The sequence below is a fragment of the Orbicella faveolata genome, unplaced genomic scaffold (genome assembly GCF_042242905.1).
Source record: "Orbicella faveolata isolate gen_17 unplaced genomic scaffold, um_ofav_v1 contig_14, whole genome shotgun sequence".
NCBI lineage: Eukaryota > Metazoa > Cnidaria > Anthozoa > Scleractinia > Merulinidae > Orbicella > Orbicella faveolata.
Genome location: NW_028301541.1, coordinates 12,618,331 through 12,636,292, shown reverse-complemented (window position 1 = coordinate 12,636,292; position 17,962 = coordinate 12,618,331). Strand labels below are relative to the sequence as shown.

General features: G+C 38.6%; 1 protein-coding gene across 4 annotated transcripts in view; it reads left to right on the top strand.

The window, feature by feature from the left end:
* The window catches only part of LOC110055160 (uncharacterized), a 105,484-nt gene that overhangs the window by 10,491 nt on the left and 77,031 nt on the right, over positions 1 to 17,962 (top strand). For all 4 annotated transcript variants that reach the window (XM_089286673.1, XM_020761531.2, XM_089286672.1 and 1 more), the window contains exons 2-3: positions 886 to 984; positions 12,225 to 13,195. In XM_089286673.1, coding sequence (XP_089142799.1) covers positions 886 to 984; positions 12,225 to 13,195 — 1,070 coding nt within the window. The remainder of the gene's footprint in view (positions 1 to 885; positions 985 to 12,224; positions 13,196 to 17,962) is intronic.

Genomic DNA, 17,962 nt, shown 5'->3' with positions numbered 1-17,962 from the left:
TGTCGTTGACCAGACCCAAACTTCCTCTTGGCCAAATTTTGAATCACGCAACCTGTTATGTTTATTCGCTGAAAGCTGTTGAAACATTAATACATGGACAGTGTTACGGATATTGTTTTCTTTATGGTGGGTAAAATATATTTTCTTTTCGTTTTATTGAAGCATTGGATTGGAAGGGAATAATAAATACGCTAAAAAAGGTATTACATCAGCCATGGAATGCGCTGATGTTGCAGCTTTTATTTTTGCTATGTGACAAATAAGATCATGTTTACTTTGCAAGTTTATTTCTCCAGAAGCGACGGTCATTAATTTATTTGCAATTTTGTGAGTATTTCTTGTGGGTCTCGGCAAATGAAGTGAATTCTTTGGCTGTTTCGTCGCAGCGAGTTAAGAGATTTGAAGAAAAATTAAATATGTGCTGAGGTAAACAAGAGCTTGCCAGAACTTGGAGCGTTTAAGTCAGTGCTAGGGGAAAAAACACAACCGTTCTAAAATTAGCCATGAATAGTGTAAACCCTTGCATTGTGACTCGCATGACTACTTCAAAGCACAAACAAATTAAATTTTGGCTTTTCAGGAAGAAAGCTGTGTATTAAAAGCGTTATTAATAGCATGACATTTGTTTCCTTTTGTATCATTCAAGGGCATATCCCGAGCGAACTTCCAGATGAAGACCATTACGTCATCATAGATTTCACATAGGCTATGAGTGATGGTGCAATAACACAGTTTGTGTTGATCAAGTGATGTGTTTACAGTAATCAATGAATCATCAAGAACTGCTTTGGAATGTGCACAGCGTTATGACTCTAGTTTTAACAAAACAGTTAAATTTTTTAAGCGCGGTTGTAAGAACTAAAAGATCCTCTTGTTTACTTTCAGGCTGTGATGGAGTGGAGCTCAATGTTTTAAAAGACATACTTGGCGAGCCAGCAAATGATGAATTTGCTGCTGAACTAGATACACAAGCAAAGACAAGTGGTAAGATGACAGTGTTTGGTTATTTGTTTTTACACCACAGCACAGGCTACAAGGATTGCAGTTCTTATATGACATGTATAAAATGCATGCAATATGGCAGTTTTACATGTGATTTTTGCATGTGAATATGGCAGTTTTACATGTGATTTTCGCATTTGATGTGTGTACATGCACTACTTACTCATGAATACAACAAAAACCCGCACATAAAATCCCAGTGATTTAAGAACCTACAGGCTGAAGTTAGGCATTTAAATAACCAAAAATATAAGAACCTGTTCAGCCTGGCAAAGAAATATAGGTTCTTATAATCCATCAAATATTTTCGCTCCCACACGATTGGTCTAAACATGTCAGTGACCAAATATTCCCCAGCTAAAACTGGGGAATATCTGAGAATATTCCCCAATTTTTAAATTTGTTTTACTGTAATCAGATAATGGGTTACTTGTGTCAGAAATGTAAAAAAAAAATTGGGGGTCACCGTCTTTGTTTCAGAGATAAAGCGTGTGGAAAATTTCCCTGATTTTGAAAAGTTGGTGCACATAATTCAGCATCTACAGGGGTTTATAGTTAAAGTGCCAGACACTGTGGAAATATGTTTTTGACGTCACAGTAACTGGTCAGTGGTCATCACCATCAGGTTTTGCTGCCCTTCGATCGATCAGAAGTAGCCCATGGAATAAATTGTTTGGCTGAGTCACACCAGGGGTTAAATTTTTGTGACGTCATTAGTGCGCGAAGCTATTTGGGTGATTCCAGAAAATATCCATACCTATACCACAGGTGGTTTTTTGGAATTCCAAAGGCAAGGGAGGATTCTTTGAGCTGGAAGTCCAACTTAGGCATTGGACTTAGGTACTTACAATTGGAATTTTGAAGGCATTGGGGGTGGGGGGGTCTGGAGGGGACAGACAAGTGTGTGAAAGTACAAACGAACTGACCACACTGCTGACTACCACAGGAAGCACAATACAAGACAAGCATCGACCAATCACGCATGTGTTCATGTTCACTTACAGAAGAAAAGCTATAAAATTTGGATTGTACATTGCACTCCAGAGGCTTTAAAGGTGATTGATTTCTTGTCAGAAAATTGTTTGTGATGAATGACGACCTGCCATGTTTGTATACTATGTGCCAGCAATGCACATTCATAAAGAAACTACTTTAATGACATCTGAACTAGTGAATATCGTTCGTAATATCGAAGGTAAATTAGGCAGGATTTGCCTGCACATGTTCTAATTTCCATAGTAATTAACACACAAAACAATTGAATTTTTAATTCCTTTGCTAGTTTAGTTGAAAACTACAATACTGGTCAAAAGTCCTGGGACACTTTGCACTTTTGCCAACATATGGTCTTTCTGTCCTCCTCCTCCTCCTCACCCCCAACACAATGTTGATGTTTATTCATCCAAAGGGAGGAGGGCTCAGCAAATTAAATAATGACTTCCCACTTCAAAATAATGCGTCACCAGTTGTCATTTGGTCAAGTGTCCCACTACATTATTTAGCAATATCTCTTTCCTATCAAGCCTTTACAGGCACTTAAGGAAATAGGTGCTATAGATATTAATTGAGCTTACTTTTATTTCTTTCCAAACCAAATAACGTTTGGTTTTTGACACTTGTTGATAATTATAAAATTCACTAAACTCTCCTCAGTTTTGGTGACAGCTAGTTCAGTGCTAAAAATACAAGGTCTGTACACAAATGGTTAGAAAATAATCATTTTTCTTTTGCAAAATATAGTTGCTGTTGGCTGGAATAATATGATTTAGGCTTGTTATGGTTCATAAGTGTTAAAAAGCAATTATCTCCACTCTGAGCTTTAAGTACCATGAAGAGTACCTGGCTGGAAAAGCGACATTGCTCAGAAGAAAACTTTGCATACATACGGAGAAACCTTGCTTTTACTATAGAATTTTGGACACTAATAATTAAAACATGTTTATTGAACATAGTGATCTACATAAGAACAGCCTGATTCTTAGTTTTGTCACTTTTAAACACTGCCCACCTTGAAACCAAAAATAAAGTATTGAGCTCATTGTTTATTTAATACGAGTATGCTGAGTATTGCGGCAAATGGAGGAAAATGTAAATTACTATCAAAGGCCACTTCACAAAACAACTATTTTGGATAAAAGATGATCGTTCTGGTCACTTATGATGCATATCCCCGCTGAACAACAACTTATAAAGGTCTTAAAGAGCAGAAAATGCTTCTGAATATTGTAGTGAGTATTGTTGGTGTTACTCATTAACAATAACCAACTGAAGAGCCTCGTGTGACTTTCAGTGTCAAATTTAAGGTGCACAAACACATGTAATTTTCATCAACAAACATATCTTCTGACTACATCTGAAGAAGCTAGTCATAAAAGGGGATAAGTGATGATTTTGGTTGCTTTTCTTTTTTCTTGCTCCAAATTAGCTGAAGTTTTGCATGTGGTCTTCAATGTAATAGAAAAATGTGGTTCTGTATTTTTGTCGCTGGTTTTTGCTTTGTTTTCGAGTTAAAACGTAGGCAAAAAACTTGGCTTTTCCTAGCCATGTCTTTAGGAGTTTATTTGTTGAACAGCAAACAGGCAGACTGTTTATAGTGTATGAAGTCAAAACCAAATCCCACAGCATATAGAGCGGAAATCTGGGAATGGATTGTTTACACCGGTTATTGTGACGTGAACACAACACGTGAATCGATCGAGCGTCAAACGAAATGCCATCAAACAAAAAAGAGATGTGCCGCATTAGAGCTCTGTCAACTAATATCTTAAGCATTGTTTTAAAGTACCTTGTGTGCCTACCTGGTGGTTGAGAGGCATCATAAAGCCTCGATAAACCCGTAAGTCATCAGCACGTTTTAAAGAATCAAAATGTGTTCTGAAACTTCGAAGGCAGCTGATATACCGTAATCGTGTTATCGGCGTTCGAAGTCAGATCGAGCCAGGTAGCAAAGTCCAAGAGCAGTTCTTGCCCAAGAAAAATACCCTCTGGTGAGTTGTGGCCCATTTGCCAAGCGTTGCTAGCGTCAAAGTTTGGAAAGCGAGAACTGGTTTTAGACTTATAAAATTTGTCTTGTATCGACCGCCATGTCTTCCCGCGCAGAGGTGTGAAGACCCTTCCCGGCATGCATTGCGATTACGTTCTGCAGACGTTTCTCGAACTGGCAACTAGATTTAAACATAATAATGGCCAGCAAGTGGCGATGGATTGTAACAGATCTGTGATCCAGTTTGCGTTGATTTTATTTCAAATCGGCATGATTTGTAGTGTTTTGAGCTTCTGGGATCAGGGGACATGCAGATGTATGGAGACTCGTACATTGCGCAGAAGGGTTAATCTGTTAATCTGTCAGCCCTATTTATAGAGCGTTTTCACGTGGAGTCATCAAATTCTTAAATCCAAAACTAAACAGCCGCCAAAGTTGTTATCCTCATCAGGCATAAGAGGTACCAGCGCATTTTGAACTTGGAAGTTATGGCGGTGCGTGACATCAAGCTACGATCGCGTTTGTCGAAAACTATGTTTTATCTCGTGATTTTTTAGCCATTGAAGACGTTGTCGTATTTGAAAAAGTGTTTATTGAAATGTTTATTTGTTTCATTTTATTTTTATTTACACCTTTTTTTGACCTGAAATCAGCATTTTTGAGCTTATACGTTGCGTGAAATTACCATTTTCAGGAGCCCATCATGGGCTCCTACCATTTTGCTGTTTTCTAAGTGAAACCAACATCCTTGCCGTCACGCGTTAACGTCAAATTAACATTTTAACCTATTTAGACCTGAAATCAACATCATCGAGCTTATGCGCTGCGTAAAATTGACATTTTGCTGGTTTCTAAGTGAAACCAACATCCTTGCCGTCACGCGTCAACGTGAAATCAACATTTAAACCTTTTTTGACCTAAAATCAACATTTTTGAGCTTATACGTTGCGTGGAATTGACATTTTGCTGCTTTCTAAAAGAAATCAACCTCCTCTCCGTCACGCGTTAACGCGAAATCAACATTTTAACCTATTTAGACCTGAAATCAACATCATTGAGCTTATGCGCTGCGTGAAATTGACATTTTGCTGGTTTCTAAGTGAAACCAACATCCTTGCCGTCACGCGTTAACGCGAAATCAACATTTTAACCTATTTAGACCTGAAATCATCATCATCGAGCTTATGTGCTGCGTAAAATTGACATTTTGCTGGTTTCTAAGTGAAACCAACATCCTTGCCGTCACGCGTCAACGTGAAATCAACATTTAAACCTTTTTTGACCTAAAAGCAACATTTTTGAGCTTATACGTTGCGTGGAATTGACATTTTGCTGGTTTCTAAGAGAAATCAACCTCCTTGCCGTCACGCGTTAACGCAAAATCAACATTTTAACCTATTTAGACCTGAAATCAACATCATTGAGCTTATGCGCTGCGTGAAATTGACATTTTGCTGGTTTCTAAGTGAAACCAACATCCTTGCCGTCACGCGTTAACGTGAAATCAACATTTAAACCTTTTTTGACCTAAAATCAACATTTTTGAGCTTATACGTTGCGTGGAATTGACATTTTGCTGCTTTCTAAGTGAGATCAAAGTCCCTACGGTTGCGGCGGGCCGATCCTTTGTTATGATAAACTGAGGCGAGACTTCGACTTATAACAAAGGCTTGGCTTGGTTATTATAACAAAGGATCGGCTCTGTTTATCATAACAAAGGCCCGGCTTCGTTTATTTGCAGCCTCGGCGGGAAAAGGGCGTTAGGTATTTTAATCAAAAGTGAACTTTGTTGAAAACGCTCCAAATTTCGCATAGAGTTTTGTTTAGGTATGTTTAGCAATGTCCCGTAGTTTTTGCGCTAAACCTTGCTTCGTTTTCAGGATATTGTGTATGCAAAAAACCACTCAGTTTTCCTAGCGGCATCTTTATAAAGCGAAGCAAAAACCAGCGGCAAAAATACAGGAACACGTTTTTCTGTTACATTGAAGACCACATGCAAAAATTCAGCTAATTTGGAGCAAGAAAAAAGAAAAGCAACCAAAATTGTCACTTATCCCCTTTTATGACTAGCTTCTTCATCTGGACTTTGAGAGAGCTACAGAGGTTAATTAATGTTGATATTTGATAGTTTTTGTGTTGTTTCCATGGCTCTCAAGCTTTTTCACATGATTTTTTTGCAAGGTGGAACAGGTACAATATGTCTTGAAATTGCTCCATCATTCTTCTTGCAATAAGAAGCACATCATTTGGCCATGTACATTACCAGTCAAATGTAAGTTGACAGTCACTCGAAACTCGAACGACTCGACTCGATCCTCGATCCTCGAAACTTGAAAACTTCGAGTATCGAGTCTCGAGTCGAGTCCTTTGAGTTTTGAGTTGAGTATTTCAAGTGTCGAGTTGAGTCGTTTGAGTTTCGAGTCGAAGTGACAAAGAATTTATCACTCGATTAATTTTTCCTGTACATGTCAATCTTGCTGGTTTACTTTTGGAGACAGAGAAATTTGTGAGTCGCGACTCCAGAGGCGGTAGGCGACTCTACATTTGTAAATTGGTTGGCTTAGTTAAATTGATTGTTTTGTCCCTTGGTTGAGCTTCTTTCGATCTGGAGTTAATTATCATTCAATCCAGAGTAACAACAGAGTAACAGTTCTGAAGATGAGGCTGAGTTTCGTTTAAATAAACTGTACAAAGGGCTCGATAGAAATCAGAAACGTTAACTCTCGAGGTGCGTACGCAACTCGATATCGCCAGCTTCCAATCGGTTGTTTGTTTTGACGCTTGGTATGAACACATTTCTTTCGATTCAGAGCTATCTTTAATCCATTCGCTGATGATTTCACGGGAACTTTTCCGGTCAGTTTTCAATTTGACGCTGGGTTTGTTTTTACGGCTCGATAGAACTTAGAAACTCTCGAAGCGGGTTGTTTCCTGCAGACAAGAAAATGCACATCAAAATTGAAAGATCTTATCTTCCGCTGAAGTTACATGTAAGATCAATTGTTCGATTACCTATAATAATGTCACAAAAATTAAGATATATCAACTGTTAAAGCTGTTAAAAAAAAAAAAAATGAATAAGTCAGTGGAAAACCTTTCTGCTTCACTCAACCTAGAATTTTACTAGCCGTGGGAAGCAACGATTCTGATTAGGCAACCTGTAATTGTAAGTCAACAAAAAGAGTCAACACAGTCTTATCGTCTGGGATCCGTCTAGGTTTTTTACAAAGGCACAGGAAGTTTTGTTTGTAGTTTAAACCAAGTTGTTATGTTAAACATGCCTTAATGTAACAGAAGTTCACATGACATGAGTAATTTAATGCTGCCATACAAGTTTCGCAGTTTCATTGAGTCGCACACAAACATAATCGGTGAAAATCATGAAAATGAACATTACGCAAATTCAAACAATCACTGCGGGCTGTCAATGCAAACGAGAGCCGAAAAGCCGTCCGCTAAATGCAGGCGATGTTCAAGTTACATGCACGGTTTCTTGATAAGTATTTTTTTAAATACGATATTTGGCTAGAAAATCATTTGCAGTACAATTGAAGTAACACTTAGAAATTTGCATACGGCAAGCAAGTTGAAATTTGAGCTTGCTGGAACTGGAAAGAGCTAGAAATATCATTTCACGCTTAGGGGTGGCGAATGGTATCCAGAAAATCGTGGATCTCGGAAATGTTTGATCCGATCTCGGAATCTCGGGAGCTTTTGTAACGAGTCATGAAGTCTCGTTTTTCATGTGTTTCTTTCGGTCTCAGAGTCTCGAATTTTTTTCGCAAGGTCTCGGAGTCTCGGATTTGCTTTTTTAGCAGAGGTTCTCCAGCAAAAGTTATCACGTTGAGCGAGCAGAGTCAGTGTTGCTGCGTAGCGTTTACGCAAATGGCAGCAAGAACAGAACTTTTACTTCTCCTATTATATTCACTCAGCCCGCGCCCATGCTCATTTGATCAGGTTTACGCTGACAATAACCATGCGCACGCTTTGATGCTGAAATCGCACGAAAACATAGTCGGTGGACTGTATTTTGAGTCGGTTAAGTCAAAGAATTCAAGTAACTCGATTTAGATTTTACAAGTAGTTAGCCTAAGGATGTGCGATTGTAGTCTGGAATATACCGGCTGTCTTAGACGGTGTATTCTAAGCTATTGTAGAATACCGTTTCGCAAAACAAACACAATATTTTACTTTATTATATGGCTGTGTCTCAGAAGGACTGGGAACTACCGCATTCACGAATTTGATTGGCTGAAATCGATATTGGCCGCGGTCTAGATTTTCCCATCTTGACCGGCATCTGTAGACCGGTTTTATTTTGCGTTGAAAAAGTAGCCAACTAAAATACAAAAATGTTCACCATTTTCTTTTATTTTTGTCTCAATCATTTATGGAAGTGCCAAAAAGCCTGATGACAAAAACAAAAGTAAAGAAGACGAGCAAATTTCGGCAGGTTTAAGTTAAGCTGATCGCTGTTCGCAAGCAAAATGTCAGCAACCCAGTTACATTAAACAAATTAAAGTTTCCTTCTTTGCCATATAATAAACATCTTATTAACCGAGCTAAGTCGGTCTGTATGGGAGAATCTTGACCTCGGTCATGTGTACAGATCTCACTGCGTTCGGTCTGTACTCACAACCTCGGTCAAGATTCTCCCATACAGACCTCCAGCTCGGTTAATAAGAGCTAAGTAATGGTCTTTGCAGTAAAGGAGCACTACGTCAACTGGAGAACTGCTAGAGGTCGTAGAAAATACAAATGTAGATATAACCTCTAAATAAGACGTCTTAAAGAAAATGACTAACTGCATGCTTACTTTAATTTTGCTTTACTTACATTATGTAGTGTTCTTACCATGTGTTTGGTAATCATCCAACGTTTTGTTCTCCTCGTCCTCTGTGGTAAGTTACTTCACATTCGAGAGTCGTGTGCCGTGTTGCCTTCTAGAGCAAGCTAAACACCTTACTTTCACAGCAGTTGACCTGCACCTCTTTAGAACCTCTATTTTGATTCGTTCTTGTTAATCTGCACCTCTTTTGTTCTTTCAGCTTCTTTGGGCTAGGGTTATTGTTTGTGTTGTTAACCTCTTTTTTTTTTTTATTGTTTCATTTGGCCAATTATAAAGAACCTTGTAAACGGTGCAGGTCGCCCCTTTCACAGGGCCTTTGTCTAGCCGTGTATAAATGGGTACCTGCCAACTGTCAGGGAACTTTAAAAAATGCCCAGTCGGGGTTAACCCTTTGAATACCAAACTTTCGCCAAAAATACTGTTTTTTACTGTTTAGTCAGGTTTTTTGGCTGCCATGACGCTAAATAAGCCTAAGTTTTGCTAAGATAGCTGTTTTTTACCAAAAGGAGAGATTTTTCGAGGATTACGTGCAAAATTGAGCAATATTTCAATTCCGGGCATGTGCATAAGCCAAAATTTGGACTTCTTTTTGGTGCCATTACCCGTTCTCAATTTTGTTTGTTGTCCCTTTCCTTTGTTTTTTCTCGGCCCTTTTAGTCTGGCTACCTTTTGCGTTGCATGTTCTCTCTGGCTGCTGTGGAAAGTTGAATGTTAATTACAGGCGAAGCCTAGAAATGGACCTTGATCAATCATAGGCATAGTGAACCATTTTACCACCCTTTTAGCACCAAAACTGATAATGTTTTTCGATTTGCAACGTCGGAATGTCGTCAATATCTAAACCTGACAACTGTATGAACAGGCCTAGCCTAGTTCTACTATCTGCCTATCAAGAATATGTAATGACGTTGAAATTGATGACGTCACAATTGGTACAAAGAAAATGACCATCAATTACGCGTATATGTGCGATTGGAGCTCAAAGGGTTAACATGCGTCAAACTCCTCGTCCTTGCATGTTAAGCCACTTGACATGTGAAGACTTTACTTTTATACCACATTGTACTGGTGATATCTGTGTGGAAGCCTCATTCAGTGATTGCCCTCTGGAAGTACTGGCACTATTTTTGTCTCTGACTTCCGTTTCTATGGAGGGTCCTTTCCTAGGAATTGGGCTCAATTCCATCACACACGGAAGGTAAATAGCTTCATCAATTTCCAGATGAAAATCATCATCAACATAACTGATAGATTCCTCGGCTTTTAGCTTACTTACAACTTGATCCAACTTAACCATGCCAGTGAACTCATAGTGAAACAGCAAACAGTCCTTTGAATCTGGAGAGTGGTGGCCCCCCACTGGAGAGTATATGTGCATTTTTGCTGCATCACAGGGTTAGTATGGTCTCCAATCTTGCACCAACTGGTCAAACTTGTTCCAGTATCAAGCCTAGGTTTTTATCCATTTCGCGGTCGAAATTATTGTTTTACTAGGTTACTCACACAGGTGGCCTGTGCAAGAAAATAATTTGCCGGCGAATTTGTTCACACTATGACAGCCGGTCACTATGACGCTTCATTAGTCTTTCATTGCGCGGTTAAAATAAAAGCCAATACAGTTTTAGAGTAAAAGCCTTACAAAGACACAAGCAAATGCATATGTAGACCTCCTTAAATCGATGCTTATGAGTAGCAAGAGCTATTCAAGATACATCTTTTATAGTCAATGTCTGGAGACACGAGAATAATAATGAATAATCATGTATGAATAATTACAAAGTTAACAATTTACTTACATTTGCATTTTCGCCGTTTTTTGTCCTCCACCCTCTCCTTGTCCATAACGTGTTATATCAACCAGTACGGAAGGTCAAACAATATTTAGCAGCTGAAGTTAGATCGCGTAGTAAGCTCGAGAGACTAATGGATGATCGTCGATGAGAAGCTATGGAATGTTTGAAGCTAGCTGACCGGAAGTTGATGACAGCATGTGACCTCGAAAGTAGCTTAAAGTCGGGTTGTGATAGGCCATAAAAAGGTCAAAATGTTAATGCATAACCAAATAGTTAGCGTTTATCTGTGACTGCTACTTTGATAGTTCAAATAAACTACAAGTTATTGATTGTATAATAGTTTTGACCACTTCCCTAAATGAGATCCAGTTTCAAGCGACCAAGAGTGCATGAATCTCACGTCTCGGGCTTGGATTTTCCGAAATTGTTTAAGTCTCGGTCTCGAATTTTTAAACAATGGTCTCCTCGGCAAGTCTCGGATTTTACCATTTGCCACCCCTACACTTGCAGGCTGCGTTCTGTAAATTTGGTTGATTCGTGCGTGTGTTGTTTTTTCTACGCGACGAATGCTATATAATTGCGATTCAAGACTTCAGCTCCAGACTAACGATTTGGACGTTAATATGAAATACATGTTCTCTTGCACGAATAAAGGAAGCTGCACGATGCGTGGTATTGTTTATTTCTATTGTTACGAATTCGAGATATAAATCGCTTTCTCAAAAAATTCTTCTTGTCTTGAAACTCAAAACTCAATACTTGAAACTTGAAACTCGAAACTTGAGCCTTGAAACTCGATTCTCGATTCTTGAAAGCATCGAGGATCGAGGATCGAGTTTCGAGTCGAGACTACCAACTTACATTTGACCGGTACTGTAACATGGCGATCCGTATGAGAAAAGTACTTAGAGAGCGACAACTTACCAAATCATCAACTGCTCTGCTATCGTCTTACCTAGAAAACCTACCCACCCCTCACCACTGCCTTTGGAATGTCACATATCGCAATTCTTATGCTATAACCCATTGCATACAGTAAAACTGTTTTAATTAAACTGAAATCACACCGTCTCAAGGACTTTTGGCCAGGATCTTAGTTGCAAAACTGCGACTGTAGAGGAGGAAGTTTTAGGTACTAAACATTTTGTGGCGAATGCATGCGATCATATCAGTCGCAATTTCATGCCCTGTAGACAGTTGGTAAACTTCTGGGAAGATGTAAAAGCATAAAATCTCTTTCATTGGAAGTCATAGGGAGTCAAACTGAGATTCCAGATGGTTGAAGTACCTTTTTATTGTATTTTTCGGAAGAGCGCTTCATCCATTTTGGGAGGGAATGTACTGTCAGTATAAATTTCATATATTTGAACGGTAGGAGAAAGACTTCAAGACATGACTGAAGTGTTTGTCAGTCAATGACACTGAACTAACAAACACTTTTCAGTTGAATCTGAAGGTGGCTTCAACTCAGGTCAGGTTGTGGAAATGTCAGTCACCAACAACAGTTCTGTCTAGAACTACCGTCACCGACAAACTGATGTTATTATTATCGTGTAAGTTTTTGCTAATCAAGTTAATTTTTCTCTAAATGTTTCAGCACCTAGCAGAAAAAGAAAAGCAACCAGTGATGAAAAAAATGGTACTTCTAAAGTAAGGCATGTGCTGGACAGTCAAGCCAAAGAAAACAGTTCTTCAAGTGGTCAAACCTCAAGAAGCTCAAGTCAGTGTCAAACCAAGGCCAATGACAAGACGCTTAAGACTGCTCCTTCCACTGATTTAGAGTCAGGTGATGTTGATAAGGAAAAACTACAGATGAAGGAGAAGGAAGAAAAAGAGCGACACAAAATTAAACTTAAGGAGAAGGAAAAAGCCCCAAATTTAAGTCAGCTTGAAACTGAAAGTGTAAGCAAGGAAAAGGCAAAGGAAAAGGACTCTTTAAAAAACAAACAAAGAGATATGAAGTGTCTTAAGAATGATTCTGACACCAAAACTGGTGACAAAGAATTGAAGAAAAAGGAAGAACAGAAGTCAGTAACAACTGAAACTAAGGAAGTTTTAGAAAAGGAAAAAGAAGAGAAAACAGTGGAGACTGTTTGCAAAAAGGTAGCTAGTCCCAAAAGCAAAGAAACTTTGAAGAATGCCATGAAAGACAGCTCTAAGAAAGAAACAGGAAAGAAAGAGATGAAGAAAAAAGCTCTTGAGATCATCAAAGGACAAGGTAAAGTTACAAGAGAAAAAGTAAAACCAGTTCCGGGAGAGAAGACAGACACTGAAATCCTAATGAAGAAAGATGCAAAGCAAAGTGTACTTTGTAATCCAGCTGAAATGAGAAGTAGCAAAAGCCAGGATCTGCCCAGTTCTCCTGCTGAAAAAATTCATCAAAAGCAGGCTCATGTTGGATTGATAGGAAAGGATGTTGAGGGTGGTGAAGTGAAAAACAAATCCACTGAAAAGAAATCTGCTACTCACGTAAAATCTAAGAGATCTAAAGTTGGTAAAAGTAGTCGAAAGGAAACCAAGCAAATGGAACCTGCAGTGGAAATGGAACAAGATGAGAACAAAGTGCAGGTTTGTAAATAAAACAAAAAACTGACCCGTGTGTTTTTTTCTTTTTTTCAAACAACACAACATTTTTCTTCTTGTGTCATTTCTTGTCTGAAGTTTGCATTGTGTGATATTGTTGCAGTGCAAAGCAAAGCAAAGCAAAGCAAAGCAAAAGGTGATTCCAGCTACCAATGTGCTGTGGCTTAAATCAGTATCCTAACAGTTTTCTATGGCAAAGACCAAGGGACTGGCAAAATATGTTTGCTATAGCAAGGTTTCATTGTAACAGGGTTCTTTTCCATATATTTTACTATTACTGGGGCAAGGAATATTGTTTGTTATATTGAGGACTTCGTTATATAGGGTTCATTAAATCAAGGTTCCACTGTATTCCGTGACATTGCCATTCATACTCAGTTGAAATAAGACGTGGGAAAAAATTATTGACCAGCAGACTAAGTCAAGATGGAACAGCTTGGGTTAGGGGAAGTTGAGTCTAGTGGTACAACCCACACAGTGAGGGAGCACTTGAAGGTGGGCTGTTCCCTTTTCCCTGCTCTGCTGCAGGGTTTTCAAATTTAGCCGGCACCTGGCGCAAGTCACCAGCTACTTCAAGCATTTGCGCTGGGTACTTCTCATGTTCCAGATTTTTTTTAATACACAATTCTACTTCACCAATATACAGTACTGTGTAAAAGTAATGCAAGTGAAATGTGTGAATTTCATTCTTTGTTTTTGTGAATTTTCATTGAAAAATCGTGCCGAAATTCGAGGGAAAATTTGATGCATTTCAAGTGATAATCCACTTGAACAATAGGGGAAAACATTATTGGATTTTCCACACCTCTAGGTCTTGTGCCTCAAATTTTCGCTTCTAATTTCAAGCTAACCATAAAATTACTGTGGTATTTACTTTAAATACCTTTAGGAGATGTTGTCAGCCTCAAGAAAACATATTCAGGATCTTTGAAAATCATTGAAATCCTTCAAATCGCTCATTCGACAGGTTCGAGTAGTTCCTCAAAATCCGGCCATTGTGAAATGGTGTGGTTTCGAAAAGTTGTCATATAGGCCACATTAAGTTATCCCACGTGAAACTTACCACGTTATTAACTATTTCTATCAACTTCCTGTGGTCAAAGTTCAAACAAAACAGAAGTAACATAATTTTCTAGTCATCTCTCTTCAAGTTTTGAAATTAAGAGAGTGTGACAGGAACGAGGAACCTTCATTAAGAAATCTTTTAAGCGATTAAGGTCACCTTTCTTGACACACAAAAGCAATGAATGTACATGTAAAGCATCTTCCTCAAGACTACACTTTTGATTTATTTTGATTTCTTGAAATCCAAAAGCATGTTTCTAAAACTCAACCTATCCACGTGTGTAATTGAAGGGGTGAGTGCAAAACCATGCTAAGTGACGATTTGGGTGAAAAAAAAATTTTCACGAAAGGGCTTGAATTTTTGCATGCGGTCTTCAATGTAATAGAAAAACGTGGTCCTGTATTTTTGTCGCTGGTTTTTGCTTTGTTTATAAAGACGCCGCTAGGAAAACCGAGTGGTTTTTCTGCATACGCAATATCTCGAAAATGAAGCGAAGCTTAGCGGAAAAACTACGGGACATTGTTAAACATACCTAAACAAAACTGTATGGGAAATTTGGAGCGTTTTCAACAAAGTTCACTTTTGATTAAAATACCTAGCGTCCTTTTCCCGCTGAGGTCTTCAAATAAATGAAGCCGGGCCTTTGTTATGATAAACAGAGCCGACCCTTTGTTATAATAGCCAAGCCAAGCCTTTGTTACAAGTCGAAGTCTCGCCTCGGTTTATTATAACAAAGGATCGGCCCGCCGCGACCGCAAGGACTTTGATTTTACTTAGAAACCAGCAAAATGTCAATTTCACGCAACTTATATAAGCTCAAATTTATTGATTTCAGGTCAAAAGTGGTTAAAACGTTGACTCATGTTAACGCACGACGGCAAGGATGTTGATTTCTCTTAGAGAAAACAACAAAATAACATAAAAGAATGATCCTGAATGTAGTTGAGTCGAATGGTTTGATCTTAAGCAAACACATAGCAACTTTTGCTTAGCCCTCACTCGACATGGACCCAATTCAGTGACGGTTTCTGATTTTCTGTCTCCTCGTGGACTAGGTAACAGGTTACAATGGCAGAGAATTCTTTTTTTGTTTTTCCCCACAGCACTTTTACTTTCTGGCCATGTTCCAATGGCAAAGGATCAACTTGGTAGAACAAAACACGTCGGAATACTTTCCACGACTTTAGCTAATTCGATCAATTTTTCCTTCCATGTTAATAGTAAACGATTTTGCCAGTGATTAACATAAGTCAGTGAGAAGTGGTAACTGAGTTGAGTTTCTACCTTTTTAAGTGATGACGTATTGTGTGACATCATTGCTTTAAGCTGGCGTGCTGCATTCCTTTGGATAGTGATTTCTCACTTATTTTGTTGCGCTACTGTCCATCACGCTTATGTCACGCACGATTTATCCCTCTGTGGAAGCGAAATGCACTCAGGGAGTCAGTAAATGAGACAATTAGATTCAGCAGAGTGCTTTTAATTCTAGCTTTTAAAAGAAGATTTAGGAGTGGATTTTGGTTTATACAGTATTGGAAAAATTTGCGTTCATGGGCAAACTCATAATAAGGCATGGGTTGCACTTGGCAAATTTTTGCCAGAATTTGTTTACTTTGCAGCCGAAACCTGTCATCGGGGGACATTGCCAAGTGCGACCTCAACTTTTCCAGTTGGCAAAAACTTCAAAAATTGGCCAAAACATCAAAGACACCGTAGTGCTTGGGTGGGACAGGCAGATTTCAGAAAACTCCAGCTGAACAATAGGAATCACAGCGGTAACTGTCAACTCTTGTCAGTGAATGAAAATTTAACAGAACATTTTGTGATTAAATTAAAAAAGTGTGCGATATTGCTTCAGTTCGCGCTTATTCTTTGCCATGGATGGACGTGGATTTTACAACCATTACCATCCGTTGCAGTTCCCCACTTTTTTCGATGGCTCAATGCTTACATACGAGTTTCCATGACCCAGGCGATAGAGTTTTAACACAAGTATTTTCTCTGGTGGTAGTGGTCGGTATAACTGATCTCTAAAACGTGATTGTTGTCGTACTTAACAGTGTCCCATCATATGAAAGACAATGCTGTTGATGGAAAAAGAAAGACAATGCTGCTGATTTAACTGAATGAAAAGCAGAAGTATCGACTGTGATAGTTATCAGCAATGCTGCAACGGGATGCATTTTTTGTTGGATTTTTTTCAGGAGGTTTTAAAAGCTCCTGTCTTCCGACAACATGTGGATGAACGTATAATTATCTGGTCTACTTGAGTTGTTATCACTGACACTTTTCCACCCTAGTGCGACCCTACTCAGTTTGACGCAAGTTTTTGCTTTCTGGTTGCGGTTTTAAATTTTCTGTGGTTTTTTGGTCAAGTGTGACCCATACCTAAGAACATATCCTCCACACATACTAGCTTAGATAGACAAGTAAGTCGCATAGGTGATAGGTGAAGGCTTTGCAGCTTTCCTTTGCTGTTTGTAGGATCAGCGGAGTGCTTTTAATCGATATGACAAGTATACAGTTAAAACAACAAATTTAATTCTGGTGAGGTAATTAGTGTTGCCAAATATTTTTAAAGATAATAAGGTGTTGATTTCAGAGAGAGTACCTTTTCCTTTGCAGCTTTCCTTTGCTGTTTGTAGGATCAGCAGAGTGCTTTTAATTTCAGCTTTTAAACAAAGATTTTGGGGTGGAATTTGGTTTATACAGTGACAGATAAATTTGCACTCAGGGGCAAACTCGTAATAACATCTGTTCAATTCATACAATTTTGGATAGACAAGCAGGTTGCACACGTGATATGACAAGTATATGGTTAAAACAACATATTAATTTCTGGTGAGGTAATTAGCTTTGCGAAATATCGTTACAGATAATAAGGTGTTGATTTCAGAGAGAGGAACTTTTCCTTTGCTGCTTTCCTTTGCTGTCGGTAGGATTAGTGGAGTGCCTTTTATTTCAGCTTTTAAACTAAGATTTGGGGGTGGATAATACACTGTAACAGAAATTCCTTTATTATGTACTGGAAAATTTAGACTACGAGTAGTCCCTCTTTTGCTTAGTCTGTTATGCATGATGCGAAAGAAAACTGCGAGAAAAAAAACAGCCGCGTGAAATTCTGGGGGCAAGGAGCGCATGAAAGGAGGGACTACTGCATAAGCCCAAGAGTTTGAATTATGTGTATGCTTTTTTTGCATACGTTATTTCTCGAGAACGAAGAGCAACCCAGTGAAAAAAAACTTCAGAGCAATGTTTCTCAGGTGAAACAAAGCCCACATGCCAAAATTCAGCTAGTTTTGAGCACTTTCAAAAATGGCCGAAAAATCTAGGGGACATTCTTACATACGGCCCTTCAATTTTGGGCTTCAGAAATAACTGGGTAAACAAATATAGCCAAAGAAGTTTCTGTTTCCTCAATTCTCACTTGTGCAAACACACAACAAGTCATCACATTACTACGAATACGGCTACAGTTATACAACAAGTGTTGGGAAGTTTCTTAACGATGTGACTAATTAAGTTCTAAAGTGTAAGTGTAAAAAATCGAAACTCTCTTGTAGTCATATTAGAGAGAGTTTTCGTTCACGAAGAACTACAGCACTGTGCAAAAAGAATGCAAACGAAATTTGGTACTTTTCAATGAACTTAAAGAAACTTCGAGTGAAATGATTTTTCATACGAAG